This window comes from Episyrphus balteatus, chromosome 2, assembly GCF_945859705.1.
Source record: "Episyrphus balteatus chromosome 2, idEpiBalt1.1, whole genome shotgun sequence".
Taxonomy (NCBI): domain Eukaryota; kingdom Metazoa; phylum Arthropoda; class Insecta; order Diptera; family Syrphidae; genus Episyrphus; species Episyrphus balteatus.
In genome coordinates, this window is record NC_079135.1 from 90,431,989 (window position 1) to 90,449,637 (window position 17,649).

General features: G+C 30.7%; 1 protein-coding gene across 6 annotated transcripts in view; it reads left to right on the plus strand.

Annotated features, from left to right (window-relative positions):
• Positions 1 to 916: 916 nt before the first annotated feature.
• Positions 917 to 17,649, plus strand: part of LOC129910066 (high mobility group protein DSP1) — a 44,542-nt gene continuing 27,809 nt past the window's right edge. Inside the window, exons 1-2 of one of the 6 annotated variants that reach the window (XM_055987319.1) lie at positions 917 to 1,954; positions 10,297 to 10,821. In XM_055987319.1, the coding sequence (XP_055843294.1) occupies positions 1,931 to 1,954; positions 10,297 to 10,821 (549 nt within the window). In that variant the 5' untranslated portion in view covers positions 917 to 1,930. Of the gene's footprint in view, positions 1,955 to 8,112; positions 8,447 to 9,341; positions 9,444 to 9,543; positions 10,822 to 17,649 lie in introns of those variants that run through there. The other 5 variants (XM_055987314.1, XM_055987317.1, XM_055987315.1 and 2 more) reach the window with 5 other exon arrangements.

Genomic DNA, 17,649 nt, shown 5'->3' on the forward strand with positions numbered 1-17,649 from the left:
CAAGCCTTTAAAGGCTTGGCCACACCGGAGGGTATGCGGTAACGATATTTGTACTAAAAAAATTCCACACCTGAACGTTGATGTGTCAGTTTTTAATTTTTTTCATACAAGTACCCTCACCGCTACCCGTACCGCTACCGCATACCCTCCAGTGTGGCCAAGCCTTAAAAATCTGTAAACTCCTATTTTACAAAAAAATAAACACAATTCAAAATTAGTCAATCCTTTTAAAAAAAAAACAACAAAGTGGCATCTTGGCTTTTATCTATTTTAACCTGAACTGTAAAACTACTGCGCAAATAAAAATACACAAATCAATATATCCGTCCCCCTCAGATATATATTAATTCTCGACGCCATTCTTTTTTATCTTGCAATTCAGATACCAAAAAAAACGAAAGAAATCATATTCTCAATTTTTTGTGTGTGTTTTGATTTTACTCAAAGGAATAAGGTTTGTTTGCATCTCATATTCTCTTATTGCAATTTTGAAAACAAATAAATTTGTTCTGTGTGAAATAAGTTTTGTCATACATTTTATGCAAATTTCTGTGAACAATTTTGAAAAAAACATTTCAACAAAATCAATAACGATTGCTTAAACATTCTTCAACAAAAAAAAAAAGTGAAAGGCGCGCGATTTATTATATTTTGTCTTCCATTTTTATATTGTGCAAAAGGCTATATAAACACAAATACCCCAATATACTGAAACTTCCAAGTTTTCAAGTTGGAGTTCCCCGGGAAATTATTTGGCTTTTGCATCATCAGAGATATATTTTCTTCATTTCGTATATAAAAAGTGCTTTTTTTTTGCTTTGAAGGTGTGTATTGTTAGCGTTTTTGTGCATACACATATCTTATACAATATACATATATACAAGCTAGAAAATATTCCAATTTGAAAATAACGAAAACAAAAACATCCCCAAAAACTCACACCACTACATTGATACAAAAAAAAAAAAAAAACATACCTAACGCCGTCGCTCCGCCATAAACGAACAGAACGCACCATCAACTACATATGTACTCCTCTATTGCAGCAGTTTGAACCTACCAACAACAAAACATAGTGGTGCTGTGTATAGTTTGGCCCAACGACGAATCATCGAACGAACAAAAACGTACGTCGTTTGGTCTTTTGGTTTTCTCTACTTTGCTCTGCTACTCTACTCAAAAAGCCAGCCAAACACGTATACACGAATTCGTAGTTATCCCACTGTGGCATTGTGGAAGAAACTCCGTCGAACTCAGTTGTCCTCTATTATTATCCTCTCGTCATAATATTAAAGTGCGTTCAGTTCAAACCTTTACCAAACAAAATTTTGCACCAGTGCTCAACATCAGCAAAAAATATAAAATTTTTTTTGTTGTTTGTGTGTAAAATTTTACTCTGAACAAGCAAGTTTCTCTTAAAAAAGTATAAAATTTTTGACCCATCAGACATCTAGACCAGAAAATCCCTTGAATTTTTATATATATAAAACATAAAAGAAGAAATAACAAGAAAAGATAAATAAATACAAAAAGAAAAAAAATCGTTGTGCGGTTTTAAAGTTTTGTCTCTTTTTTGCGTTTTTCTCTTTAGCGTTTCTTTTTTTTTTAAGTCAAATTCGATTTTCTTCCCTGCTGAATTATACCTAATATAAAATTGAAGTGTGAGAAAATTGTTTTTGTATTTTCTTTTGTGTTGGTGTGTGTGTGTATATATTTGCCCATTCGTTCAGTCTACACTCTATACAACTACATTCTAGCTTGAAAAGAAAGAAAAGAAAAATACACACGAGACACGGGACAAACGACGACGGCACAAAAGAGTAGTGTGTGGAGTTCTTCTCATACAACTTGGTGCAAGCTAAAGCCGCCGTAATATAATATAAAATTTTTTCTTCTCAACGTTGGCCGTATACATTATTTGGTTATCTACATGGAGCATTTTCATCAGATTCAGGTAAGTTTTTTTTTTTCCTTTTTCTTTTGTGTATATTTTTTTTTATTTGTTTTTACTACATTTTTTTTATGTTCATCGCGATATTTATTTCGATTTGTTGGGATTTGATGATTTTATAGAACTTTGCAAATTCAAACAAAATAGTGAGACTTTTTTTTTTTGTTATAAAATTAATGAAGTAAAAATAAAATAAGAAATGAAAAAAATATGCGAAAACCCCGCACGCCGCCACGCCTATTTTTTATGGGATGGGGGTGGGTGGGGTGACGGCAATAAGACGGGACAATATTAAATTTTTGTATGTTTGTGTATTTGCAAAGTGAAAAGAAAATAAATAAATAAAAATAAAAAGTAATTTAATTATATTTTATTTTTTTTGTGATGCAATGTAAAACGGAAATAATGTAATACTTAGTTTTTTTTTTATACACAATTTAATTATAATAAAATTTTATTTGAAAATGTTTGTTGAAAAATGTGTTTGGCAAGCGAGTGCCGCCAACTGCTAAAAAATTAATAATTATTTGCTCCGACATGTTTTTTAAATACAAATAACTGCTAATTTGTAAAAAAGTAAGTGAAAATAAATAAATAAAAAAAAATAACTAAAATAAAACAATGGATACCAACGAAAAATGCTCTCATCGGAAAATTACACAAAAGTAATGGCGGATGCTATGTAGGAAAAAAAAAAAAACATCGCATGGTTACATTTGTGTGTATTGATGGGGAAACCAAGTTCTTGAATAGTTGGTTTTTTTTTTTTGTATAAAAAGCGCGTCATGGTTTATGTAAATGTAATAGTTTTAAGAAAAATGTTTGAATGTAACAACAAATTATTTTATTACTTTTATTTGTAAAAAAAAAAAAAATAAAAAACAGAAACATTGGCAATATGAAGAAAAATTCACACATACCTAGTACATAGAAGATTTTCTATGTTTTTTTTTTTTATTTTTGTTTTTATTTTTCTTTAAATTTGTATGTGTGTCTTTTATAAATTTTATGCAACGTATACAATACAAGAGAAATCTAGAGAGAGAATTGTGTATGCATTGTATTGTAATGGAGAGTAGAAAGAGAGTATATTTTTTTTTTCTCATACATAATTATTTTTTGCATAGTGATTGGTAAAGAAAATCTAATTTATCTGAAGTTTTAAGAAAAATTTATTTATTATGATTACATTTTTACAAGAAATTAGAATTTCTTTAAAATTTTGTTGAATTTTCATATAAATATTGGTTGGTTAGTTATGTTTGTTTCTCTTTCACAATATGTATGTTAGAGAAAAAATTCTCTTAAATTTTTCAGTTCTCTTTAATTTTTTTTTTTGTTTTTGTGTAAATATGTTTTCTGTCTGTTTCTTTTTTACTTATGGAAAGGTACAGTAGGCTACTCCGACTCGCAATAATCTTATAAATTTCCGTTTATTTATTTATTTTTTTTTTCCTTTTTTTTTTGTTACTGACTGACGACACGGCGTAAGTTATTTGATTTCATATTGGAATTAAATTTCGCGCCAATTTTTTGTTTCTTCTAGCTTAGTGTATAAATTAAATAAGAGAAGATTGGAATGTGTTTAATAAGAATAATTTAACTTTTTTTTATGAGTAGGTAGGTTGAATTATGATGATTTTTTGTCCTTAATAGAGATAGGTATTTTTTCATGAAAACATTAATTTGACGTAGGAACACGTATGTAGGTATTTATCGCCCCCTAAATTAGATGGGTACCCTACTTGCCTGTTTTTTTTTTTTTTTTTTGCCTATTCAACCGTAGTGTAAATTTATATTACCTTATTATGTTCGTGGGTCAGTTTATTTGGAAATGGATATAGTAGGTGGGTACTGACTACTGAGTACACATACACACATGTATTGGTAGATATGTTAGGGAGTTTAGTATCCATGCTCATAGCAATAGGTTTTTTTTTTTTTTGTGGGAAATACCTATAAAATTGAGACAACCCTGCAAGTTTTTTTTTTAGCAAAATTTCATTTTTATTAGGTATTTATTTTGAAAAAGGTGACGATTGTTTCTTAATAGGAGGGTATTGAAATCCAGCTGTTTTATTAAGTTCTCTGATAATTTGTAAATTTTTTTTGGAGACATGCCTTTGGAAAAATTTCAAATATGGCCTGGAGAACTAAAGTTCCATGGTTGGAAGAGTTAAGGCAACACTGGACCAACATCAACAGTGCTCTTGAGATGATAATAGTCCGTCTGGTGTCACTTCTGTCAAAAATAGGTTCTTTTTCGATATTTGTTTCTGGCCTGATTTATGTTTTTGTTTGCAAGCAAAGTTAAATTTTGGAGGCGAAATTCCACCCAATTCAGCGAGTTTAATACCGTGCTTGGCAAGCAAACCAAGTCTCTGAAACTTTGGAACTTAACATTCTTTCCTTCCCTATACAAACTTTTCCTGTAATAATTTCAAACATCATCTATTTTCCTACCAATCCGAAATTCCGACACCTCCTAAGCTCCATTTGCCTTCGCAGCAATGAATATGAACCTTAGAATGACATTAAATGGTTGGAACAAGTTTCCAAAGTGATCGGATTTTATGCTAAAAACTATTTTTTCAAAATAATTTAATAATAATTTACTTTTTTGCCTATAAAGAAATTAACAAATTCAAATTTTAGTAATTTATTTTTATTGAACTTGCTATTTACAATTTGACTTAAATTTAACTTACTTCTGAGATATACCTACATATTGATTGAATTTTAAAATTGATTTAGGTATTTTAAACCTTCAGTTTCAACTAGACAATGACATGTAAATTTGACAGTCCTCGTAGAACTGAAAAAGTATAATTGAAAAAGTAACCATTTTTGTATTCAAAGCTTTTGGTGTCTTTTGGACAATTTTTCTTTCTTTGAGAGGATTTCATCCTCACTCTTTAAAAATTTGAAACATGTCATATTTTTTGTAAAAAAAAAGAAAAAAAATACATATTATGTAAATCTTAAGGATATGTTGTCAAAGTCTTCATGCAAAATACAAAAATTCATAAAAGTTCCTTAACATGGAATTTCGCTAAATAGAGCAGTATGAAAGTATGAGAAATGATCAAATATCCCTATCGGATGTGGAAGTGTTTTTAAAATTAATTGAACATAAAGTGATATAGCACCACTAAAAGGAGTCTGATGATCAGATTCCTCCCCGTGAAACAGCTATAATTCCAAGATTTTAACTTAGCAATACACGCAAGTTGTTCTTTCATTCAAAATCTTTGATATACATATGTACATATGAACTAATTCGCAGCAACTTTATAATCTGTTGGTCTTTACCTATAAAACACCTCTATTGCCGGGTTCTTTCGGCTGTTGGCGGTGGTAAACTTCTCTACTTTATTAGCGACCTCCAATGGAACGCACTTTCCTGATTCCTTATTATTGCAATAACACTATCCACATTTGTACAAAAATTCGATGAGGATACAAAAAACAAATACATGCATATCTTCTTCAGAGGATTAGGGTGCTAATGCTAACCCTAACTTTTATTTTTGTTACGGGGAATATTGCATACAAACAAATTTTAACGTACAAATCGAAGGAAGAAGTCGGGATACTTTACAAAAACTTTATACCTAGTTTTGGATGACAATTCAATTTGGCCTACATTGTGATTGCAATAGGGATGTCAGATCTTTACCTCTTTGTTTATTTAGTATTCTTTTTTAATGAATAAATTACCAAGCATAAATTTATGAATTGATTTTTGGCATACATATATTCTTTTATTCTTGAAAAAGTTATTGAAATAAATTCGTAGTTTTCAAGGCATACATAAATGAGAAAGTCCCTCCATAAAAATACGGCATCCCTGTATTTTAATAACAATCAGAAAATACACCCGCTGTCAAAAGTTTGGGACCACTTGAAACAAAAGTAAAAAAAACTATTTGTTAGTATAATATTTTTACCAAAACCGATGGAATATTTAAAAAAAGGATTCTTCACTTTATATTTTTTTTTCTTGTTTAATGTATGCAAAATTTGCGAAGAGTTGTTTATTATATGAGAAGATGAATAAGTTGTATAAAGTGGTGCCAAGCTTTTAAGGAACTATAAGTCCTTATATAGAACTATCTACGCAAGAATTAAAAACAAGTTTCACGAAAAATATCTATACCTAGTTTTAATAACTTTTTACCATGCGCTTGATTGTACACTGGCCGACATAATTCTTCGTACAATAGATAAAACATCAGCTCCTTAAAAGAGAATTAAGTATGTAACTGAAATATTTAAATAAAGGAAACAATTATGAATACATATTAAGAAAAATATAACCGAAACCATAAATATTTAATATACTCAATTTAAGAGGTATTTATACATCGTACGAAGAATTTTGTCGGTCACCTAACACAAGTTTGAGTGGAACTGTTTAATCATATCGTTTCTGAAGATTTTTTCGGCACAGCCATCATTGAAACCGATTCGTCCCTAAGACAGGTAGTTTTTGAAGTTATTGTAAAAATTTCCTTCAGTCTGTAGGTAATAAAGTTTTCATTGCCCATAAATATAGGAGGTTATTGTAGGTATTTATTTGAGTTTTTAGGGAGTTGCAAATTAATCTCATAAATATCCTTTGAATGGTGATGAGCTAGTTTATTGCTTTATTTTATACCTAAGTTTAAAAACTAATTAAAAATAGATTTAAAAATGCCCATTGAAGTTTTTTTAGTCTTGTCGTTTCTAGGCAAATTACTAAATTACTAGGTAGGTACCCTTTTCTGTACGCAGTTCCATGTGGCAGTTCTTTTCTAACGCATTTTATTTAATTAAAAAATAACAAAGGATAGTCAAAGTTGAAAAAGTTTATTTCATCTTCTCATTGATCTTTGGTTTATCTACTTTTAATAGAAACGAGATTTAAGGTACACTACGAAACGAAAAGATTCATGTTTTGGCTTAGTTTTGAGCAATTATAAGACAGAGACATGTTTTTTGTTTGCAATATTAATACCAATCTATAATTTTGTAACTTTTTTAAACTTAAAAAACAATCACCTTGAGAAGACGTAGAATTATAATTTTCGTTAAATCCTTTTAGAAAATTCGACAGAATCAAATCGAACCTTTCCACCTGGCAGTACTAAGAAGTACTGAAGGAAAACTTAAATTAAAATTCAAACTGCAACACTTTTATATTTCTCCTCTGGCTCTATGCTGCTGCACAACCACATTTTCATGTCATTTATATATATATTACAAATGTATATGCACCAAAATTCGTTCACCTCGCATTCTGAAAAAATCGAAGCGGAAAGCAAAAGACAAAGATATTTCGTTCAATTGCGCAGCTTTCAAAAGCAAAAAAAGGAAGGAAAATTTCAACAAAATTAAAAAAAAAATAAAATACGTACACGACACAAAATTCTATATATAAAGAAGAGTGTGAGAGAGTATTGGTGTTTTTTGCCAGCGCAGTATATTTTTCACTTGGCTGCATGCAAACATTCACACAAACCAACACACACATACACTCTAGCTCTTTTCTATATCTATCTATCTCCATCCTCACCAGTTTTTCTGCCATTCCTCTTTCGTCTCTTGTCGTCTGACTGACTTGTGTATTTGAGTGTATGTCTAGCGCGTCCCTCTTATACCAACAGCCTTCAAAACCGGTCGAAAATTAAATAAATATATGTGTGTATGAATGAGTGAGCATATACTACAATCAGAAAAAAAACATTCTTTTTCTCGATTTTCTCTTTCTGACTCCCCTTGTTGTATGATTGCATATAAAATTATATCCCTGTTGCCAAATTTCACATACAAAAAAAATTATTTCTCAGGTGAGCAGAAATATTGAGTGTATTTTTATATTTTTCTATGAGTGATAATTCTCCTCAATGTGCATTTCATATTGCTGAATTTTTTAAAAATTATCTCCATTTTATTTGAGATAATTTTTTGAGTAAAATAAAAATTAAAAAGAGACATCTGAAATTGAGAAAAAAAAAACGGAACAATTTGATAGAAAGAGATAAATAGAGGCTCTCACTGGAACTTATTTCTTTCTTGTTTCTTTTTTCCTCTCAATACAACAAAAAAAAAATAGAAAAAGAAATAAAATAAAACGATTTATCTGCCACCGCGTCGCACTTACTATTTATATTATATTATGGTTATTCGTTGTCAGTCAAGTCAGCAAACGAGAGCACCATATATCTCTCTACCTCTATATTCCACAATTCAGCCAAAGGAATATAATAACGCTCCATAATCTAGAGACCGCGTGTTAGAGAGTAGCCCGTTTTTTTTTTTTGTATTTCACGACACGATGTTTACTATAATGAATTTAATTACTTCAAAGTGTATTTGATGTCGTACGTGTTTTCTTTTTTTTATTTCTGTTTTTTTTTTTTTTGGTTCGTATATTTTTCCTTTCGTTCTCGCTCGCATTATATGTTTTTTTGATATATTTTATCGTGTTGCCGCAACATCATCATCATCGGGGTAATCTTCTTGTTCAAATCAAAACAAAACGCATTTTTTCTTGTTTACATTTTTAAAAATAGATGAAAACCGATTTCCGCGAATCAATGAGATATTTTCGTACTAAAGTGTACAATATAAATCGATTTTTTTTTTTTGGTTGTTTTTTTTTGGTTTGTGTTCCTCTGTGTTCTTCTCTTTTTTCTTGTGGTGCGTTCGAATGCAACCTTTTTTTTTTTCGTTGGTTGAAACAAAAAATGGTGTAGCGGGGATGTGTTCATAACTGCAGTTTTTTTTTTTAATTAACTTGAATTAAATTAAGGTCCTGGCGGATGTGTTCATAAATACCCTAAAAAGAAACCCTACTCTAAAATTAATTCCTGACGTTAATTAATTAATTTTTTTTTCTTTTGCAATTTTTTTTTTTTATTTTAAATTCAGTTAAATTTTTATCTCGTTCGTTATCTTCTTCGGTTGGTTGGTAGTATTGGCGTACGTAACGTACCAGAGAAGAGATAGTCTGACAAAGTGTGAGTTGTGAGTGTGTTCAATTACTGGGCAAAACGACACGACGTCGACGGTACACAGAAGAGTGGTGGTTCTATATAAATTGTTCCTATATAGGAGTATATATATATTTATATCGGTATACATATATTTATATATCACCATACATAGGTAGATAGGACAAAGAGACGAAGAAGAGAGAGAACAGAAGGGTATACACTCTTCTCTGTACAGCACCACTCCGGTTGGATATTGCATGTTTTTTTTTTTTATATTTCCATCATCGTTCCGTTTTCTTGTTTCTTCTTTTTACACGACATCTCTTCTATATAGCGAGTTTATATATATCAATATATGCAGAAAGTGTATATATATATATATATATAGCAGTGTATTAGTGGCCAAGGGCTAGCACTATAGCGTCTCTTTTGTTTTAAAAAAATTCCACAAAGAAGAAGAAAGCATGTCCAACGACATTTTGTTTCAAAAAGGGATAATTTCAATTTTTGCTGTAAAAAAATAAATTAATTTTTTTTTTTTTCAAAAATTTAAATTATATTTTAAAAAAATGCATAGTGTTGATTAGCGGTGTTTTTTTGAAAAAGTTATAGTATTTTAAAATTAAAAATATTTTTCTTAAAAATTAAAAAAAAAAAATAATTTTTGAGTGAATTTTTTTGGACAACTTTTGGCAATGCAAAGTGTACCACGAAGAAAAAGAAGGGAACACAAAATTGTAGGAACAGAAGATAAATTCTGTTTTAGTAGAAGTGAAAAGAGGGAAAAAGAAGAAAGAGGAGGGAAAGTCGAAGTAGAAGCAGCAGTAACGCTTATGATGGTGGTAGATAAATTAATTTCATCGGCAAGCTGAGTAGATTTTTTCGTTTTAAATTTTTTCTAATTTTTAAAAATTTTAACTATTCCTTCGTCGTACCTATTTTCTTCTTCGTTATCATCTCCTTGTTTTAGTTGAGTGTGAAAAAGTGTATTATTCCATTGATTTTTGTAATTTAAAAATTCTTCAACATCTACGAAATTGAATGGTTTTCTAATTTTTTTTTTCTAATTTATAATTTAAGAAATTTCCATAAAAAATCTGTTTCAAATAAAACCTTGAAAAAGAGTATCCAAAAAGTGATAAATTAAAACAAAATTGAAAAAAAAAAACTTACTTAATTAAATCCAAAAACTGAATAAAAATTAAAATAATAAACATGTCGGAGCACCATCGTGGTGCTTGGGAAAATCGTCAGGTGGCATCAGCAGGAGGCGATGCAGTCTGGTGGCCAGCCGCTGCAACGCTTGCCACACAAGATCAACAAACTTTACATCATCAACATTTAATTAATCAACATCATCAACAGCAATTAGCTGCCCAACAGCAGCAGCAGCAACAACAGCAGCAGCAACAACAACAGCAGTTGCAACATCAAGTTGTTGTTCAGCAGCAGCAGCAACAAAATCAGCAGCAAGCGCACAATGATGCGTCACGTAATAATTGCACAACATCGGGAGTAGCGACACAGCAATTGTTTTCGTATAAAATGGCAAGTAGTTTTCAAAATCCTGCTACAACAATGGCTCAAGTTGTTGCCACATCAAATGCTGGCAACACTGGCTATGATTATCGTTTAAATATGGCTGCGGCAGCAGCAGCTGTCCCCGGATCGCAATGGTGGTATTCAGCAGCTAATCAAGGTCAAATTGATGCAAATGCATTGCAACAGCATCAACAGAATCAGCAACAACAGCAGCAGCAACAGCAACAACAGCAGCAGCAAGCTCAGCAACAGCAGCAGCAGCAGCAAGCTGCCCAGCAGCAGGCTCAGCAGCAGCAACAACAACAACAGCAGCAACAACAACAGATAAATATGGGTCAAGCGGCAACGGTAAGTTTGTTTTAAATTATATTCTTCTACATAATATTTCTTAATTTTATCACATTTAATTAGCTACATACATATACATACATAATAATTTAAGTGTGATTTATATTTAATACCATTTTGAAGCTTGGTTTGATCATCTTTTAAATTTGTCTTAATGGTAAGGACCTTATGACCAACTTTTTTGAATATCAATTAAATCCAACCTAAATAGGTATTTCCCACCCTTCATGTATTATTTTCCCTTAGTTTCAGATAGGTATGTACTGCTAATTTCTTTATACCTACCTACAAAAGGCATTGTTACTTAATGGCAATTCAGCACGGTGGTCATGTTGCCTCATTTTTTCTTCCAGCCAGCTCGATCTCCAGATCACTTCAAATCGTTGCGAGATCACTTTCAAGCTGATCGCTATACTACAGTTGACAATAATTTAATATAAACCTTTGATCCTAACTAAACCCAAAAGAACTAAAAAAATCACTAGTCTTAGAATTAAGTAGAATGCCAAAAGACATATGTACCTACCATTTTATGTACATATATTCTGGTGTTTGGTATAAACATGAGATAAAGGCCGTAAAAAGCTACATTAAATCAATAATTTAACAAGTCCAATTAAATATAAGTACTTAATCTTCTACTTTACTGATTTCAGTAGTATGTAAGAATTTGTATTTTAAAACCAATCTTCTTCTTTTTTGAACATGATAACTGCATTCAGAAAATGTCAAAAGACTTCTTCTACGATCCTTTTTGCATATATTTTCACTGTTATGATCATGAAAACTGAGGTGGAATCGGCTAACGATAGTCAAAAAACGATAATTTTGCTCCAAAAATGGTCGTTTTTGATTATAAATTATCGACTATCGTAGAATAAGTACATACAGTAGAATTTGGTTATAACGACCACTCACGGGGGGACAATTTTCCGCGTTATAAGCGGATGTCGCTATATCCGAACGAAAAATATATTGATAACAATAGTGTCAAACCAAACATTTCCTTAAAATTTCATCGTTATAACCGAAATGTCGTAATTACTTAGTTCCTTCAAAAGCTATTTTACAGTATTTTAATAAGCATTTGAGAGCCTTGGATGAACAGTACCTATTTTGGAAGTTATTTTTTTCATAGCAAACACGACAGATATTAATTTAAGTTGCATTCCAGAATATATGTTAGATACTGTTTTTAAGTTCGGGCGAAGCTTAGAGAAGTGAATTAAAGAACTGAGTTACTATTTTAGATAGTATTATTCTGAACACAATACTCGATGAACTCGGTAAAAATTGAAAAGAAAATTGGAAAAGTTGCTCAGTATAGACATTTTTTTGCTCTAATATGTACATATACTGCCCATAATCTCGTAAAGGCCCTAACTACAAAATTTTCGATTTTGATTTTTTTGCATATTTGGAGTTAGGGCATTGTCTCTGAGATATCCTCATTTATTTTTTTAGCCTAGGTCTTCAAATACGTCAGAAAATTCAAAGTGTACTTTTGATTGTTTTCATTTTTATATGGAAATTGCGATATAAGATTAACTGTTTCCCTCTATAACTCAGAAGTAAGAAAAGTGTAGTTAGGGCCTTTACGAGACTATGTGCAGTATAGTAAAATATGTTATTGAATTAGGTATAGATTAAACGCTAGGATTACATGGCCAACGAAATCGGCCAACGTAACTAACTCTCTGACATAAAAATAACGTCAAAATGTTAACAAAGTGTGTAATGACGTGTGATCGTCCACAAAAAACGCTGTCAACGCATTGACGGGTACTACGACACTCGTGCTGACACACATTTCAAACGTGTTCATATTGATTTTGTATCGTAGAATAAGTGAAAATAAAAAAAAAAAAATACCTACATAAGTCAGATTAAACACTTGGTTTTTTATGACAAATGAAAATATTTCTTGGAATAAAAAAAAAATCGTCTACTATCTAGAACTTCCAAACTTAGTCATAGCTATTTTGTTCTGAGTCATAGATAAACTATTGCAAGACATGTATTTACTACATTTCACACCTTTCAAATTGTTTTTCTTGTCTTACTTTCTATTTTTAAAATAATGTTTAGCTTATTTACAAATCAACCAATTAACGAAAACGACATTTGGTGATCTTCTGTTATCTTATTCGAAACAAAAATACGAACTATTTATCACAAAAACGTTTCTTTAAACTTAATCGATTCCAAAATATTGTCTACCAAATATTAACGTAACAATTTTTAGAAATTCATGGATTTTGATTGTAAAGAGTTTGTAACCTCTTCGGAAAGTATTCGTTACCAAAATATATGTAAAAAAAACACCGAAAAATAGCTTTATCAATTGAGACATTTTTGACACTTCAAAAATCTCAGAGAAAGAAGCCATTTTATGAAAAAAAAAAACAAATCCTTCTTTTCAACAAATCCCAAGTTGTTTTGGTATATCGCCTTTGCTATTCCACTGATCGATCAGTGGATAAATTAAATTTACAAAGAAATGAAGTTTATTTGATAGCCCAGATGCCTTTCAAAAGTACCATAAAATTAATTCGTTAACAAAGAAACCATTATCTCTCAGTATTTACTTAAATTTTTTTAAACTGTTTTCGCTATCCTACAAGACGTCTTATTAAAAAAAAAAAAATTAATAAAGATACGGAAATCCGAGATTGATTTTCGGTTCGGACCAAATTTTACGCATGAGAAAAGTCAAATATCCTTTGTTAGTGTAAATCTTATTTCCAAAAAATGCAACAAAAGATCCATGAAAGAAAATCTGATAGTTTGATTGACATTTTTTACACTTGTAATACAACTATGAAAAAATACTAGATCCAAATAACAAAAAGCAAATTACAATATGGCATTTCAACTGCTGTTATTCTCTCTATTGATACATATAATAGAGACACCTATTGATCTTCAAGGAATTCCTTGGGTAGAGGGGTAAACTTACAAAAGTGCCATTATGGCTTTAAGAGGAAAATGTCTCAAAATCTTGAATTCTTTACGTTTAGTAATGCTTTGTGATGAAAAAGACTCATTCCAAAAAAAAAAAACCCAAATTGTGACAATCTCTTATGATTTTACGCAAATGGTAAACTTAAGTCTTTGCATGAACACAAACCCGGAATATTCAAAATAGGCAGGTAACTTATTTATTAAAAAAAAAACATTATTATATATGTAACTATTTCTATAATTAAAAAAAATTCTCTTATGCAAATATTTTTTTTTTAATCAATTAGAAAAATTCCCTTCTAATAAATTACTTTATACAAATTCCTTCAAATATCACAGCTTCATCAGCATAATCCACGAAAAAATACGCACTTAATTGATACAACTGGAACACAGTGTGTGTCTGTGTTTGCATCACGATTAAATAAATTACAATCGCTTCTCACACAACACACACAGCCTCTCTCGCGCAAAGCGCCCAAGGCTAGAAGATAAACCCTTGACCGACTTCATAAGCAGCAGCAGCACTATCTTTCCATTCACCAAATACCTATATTGTGTGCTGTTTTATTTTTTGTTGTTGTTGTTTGTATTTCTTCTTTGTCATTTATTTATCAATTTAATTATAAAAAAATAAATTGAAGCTTTTCTCTATGTACAAGGAATGTTCCAAATCAAATCTCATATTGACCACGTGGTTGATGATGATAATGATGTTTTGGTCGATTACATCAAAAAGCAACAAAAAAAAAAAATACACAAAAATTGTATATACATATATTTACGGTCGTCACCCGACAAATCGACACATAAAAAAAAAAAATTGTCATAAGAGTGAAAATGTGTTGTTTTTATACTCTACCTAGTATAAATGTATACATATCTACTTGTATATTTTTATATTCATTCTGATTTGGGTTTCTCTAAGCAAAATTGTATACTTTAAATGGTTTAATTCGAGCCGGTCTGGCTCTCGGGTGCTGATTTCCTTTTTAGTTCGGTATTTCCAATAAAAAGGCAGGGCGACAACATGCAAGAGAACAATTTTAATGTTTCTCTTTTTTATTTATTTATTTCTTTTTTTTTTTCGTCATAATTTTTGATTTGGCGCTCTGGGAATTTTTATTCTCATTCGATTGGAATGAATAAATTGAATTTGGACATTTACCTAAACCATAAATTAGTTCTTTACGAGCAAAGGAGATATTTTGTATGATTTCTATTCTCAAGTCTGATATCAGATAATTAAGTTATTCTTTAATAGATAATCAAAATATTTCTAAAGAATTTAGTAGTTACCCATATCAGGTATTTGAACTTGTTGATAAAGTGAGAGTGTCAATTAAGTTCAAGTCTAAGTACCTATGCCCTACAAACATGTGTATAAGCGTGTTAAATTATCTAGTAAATACAAGATATCCAATATTAAATGTGTATTGCATTTGCTGATAATCACAATCAATACCTATGTAGGTATATACGAAGATATTGAATGCAAGACACTTATCACCACGTGTTTGAACGCCGCGCAAAGCACAAATGTGTTTACATTAATTACTACTGTCAGCTTATTGCTAACAGCTAATAACTACGCGGGGCGTTATCGCACCCTCTTATAATAATTTGTAGGTATCTTTGTGTCTTTTAATCTTTATGTTTACATACTTGTGATGGCATGTATAAGTTGCTTTGTTGTTTTGATGTTCATTTTTGCAATAATAAAAATTGATTACAATTATGTCAGCATTTGGATAAATGTAGAGATACTTGATTTATTTTTACTCTTTGTCGTTTCTGTTTTTCAGTATTAAGTTAGGTTAACAATAATTTAGTCCTATTTAAAAAAAATACAAGTACTATATCGTTCCTTTTCCGTTTTACACGACTGTTCTAATTTCCATTCCCGTTTTCGAATTTAAGCTGCGCCGAATTTCGTAATCGAACACATTTTGCGGATTCAAAAGTGTTTCGAAAAACGAACGGATCTACAATCCGATACATTTTTGCCGTTTTCAATCCGGGTAGCAATTTTCTACCGGAAAAAAATATTCTTCAACAAAAAATTCGAATGCAAATCAGAACAACCGTTTTCAATTCGCACGGATTCGTTTCTGTTTTCAAATTACAATGAATATTGAAACAGGCGTGTTAATTTTGTTCACTTCTCGTAAATAATGGCGAAAAAGAGAAAAGGAAGCAAAAATTCGGAAGCTTTTCGATTAGGCACTTTTCTTCCGAATACATTTCACCAGGAATTTTCATTTAGAATAGGGCTAGATACTTATTTCTTATAGTATAATGTTTCATCATTTTGAAGTACCTCTTAAAATAAAAACATTATTTCAGAAACGTTCAAGACTATTATGATTTACAATTCGTTTCAAAAGACATAAAGATAAACTTCTTATACTCATACAACTTTTATTTTTAACAATTAACGTTTTCGGGAACAACAATTCCCATGTTCAGATTGTATAGCATGTTATCGTTTATTAAAATAGTTCAGACCCTTCTATAGTTTGAAACTAGCCTCATCAAACATACTATTTTTAATCTTTGGTTTCCAAAAAATTCAAAACATTCACAGGTTGTTTTCTTATGATAAAATCGCATATAAAAAGGGGTGTTTTCAGTTCGAAATGTACAAAATGACTATTTAGATTTAGTTGCACTGCACCTAATATAAGTTTGATTGTTAGAGGTATGAGCTTTGAGAGACCTCAAGACAAAATATACAAAACAAATACAGTTTAAGTGGGTCATAAAAACCTTGGTTAAAAGGTTGCAACTTATAAGTTATCTTGAAGCCCTGATAGACTTTCATTAAAATTGTAGCAACCAGTTATAATGAAATATCAGATGTGAGGAATAAATTTTCCTGTTGCTGGTTTAAGTTACTTACTTCAAATTCAAGTGATTCATGCATTCGCTATTTCTACTGTCAATTGTTACGTTTGATTCATATAACATTCAAATAATAATTCTAACTATCGTGCCCTGATTATGAAAGACCAAGCTGATCCTTCTCTCTTGAATTCCCTTTCCGCTGACATCGTTCGTTACAAGTTCGGTGTAAAGTCTTTTAATATTTCAGTTATTGGTAACGATAATTGAGTGTTCTTTTTATTGAATGTTTTAGAAAAATTCCTTGAAACTTGAAAACAGCTTTTGGACGAAATTAAAATGGAATTTAAAGGCCAAGTTGTAATAGGCATGAGTTTACAAAAGGATAAGAACGGCAAGTGCGAGTGAGCAAGAACACAGAATCACATAAGGTTGGCTGTAATGCGTTTTTATGGTACACAAACGTGTCGTACGAAAAAGTTAAAAGTTGATCAACTCTGCCGACTTATCATCAACATCTTTGTACCTGCCCTGTTCTCTCCAATAAATCAAAACTTCATCTGGGATACTAGTAATCTAGTCAAAATAGTGTTAAAAGTCTCTTCCTATTCATAAGAAAGTCCGAGTTGTTCCTAACTCGATAGTCATTTGTGGTATCACATTGGACTCGCCGGAAAGCCTCTTTAATCTAGCCTTGCGACTTCATAAATGTAGCTCCGATTCCAGTTCATTTTCGTACATTCAATACTTTTTAGTTCCGACTACGGCTCCGATACCATTCTGTTACTGCAGTAAATGTGAATTAAATTAAAAATTCAATCACTTGACTTTCAAAGGGTGAATTTGATTTGCAAAAAAAATGAATTTGGTTGGCAAAAGAATGAATTTGGTTTGCACAATGGTGTATTAAATTTACAAAAAGTATAATTTATTTTGTAAAAGGATTAACTCAATGTGAGAAAAACTTGTATCTACAAAATATATCAGTTAATTTAAAACAACCAGTCACAATTTTGCATA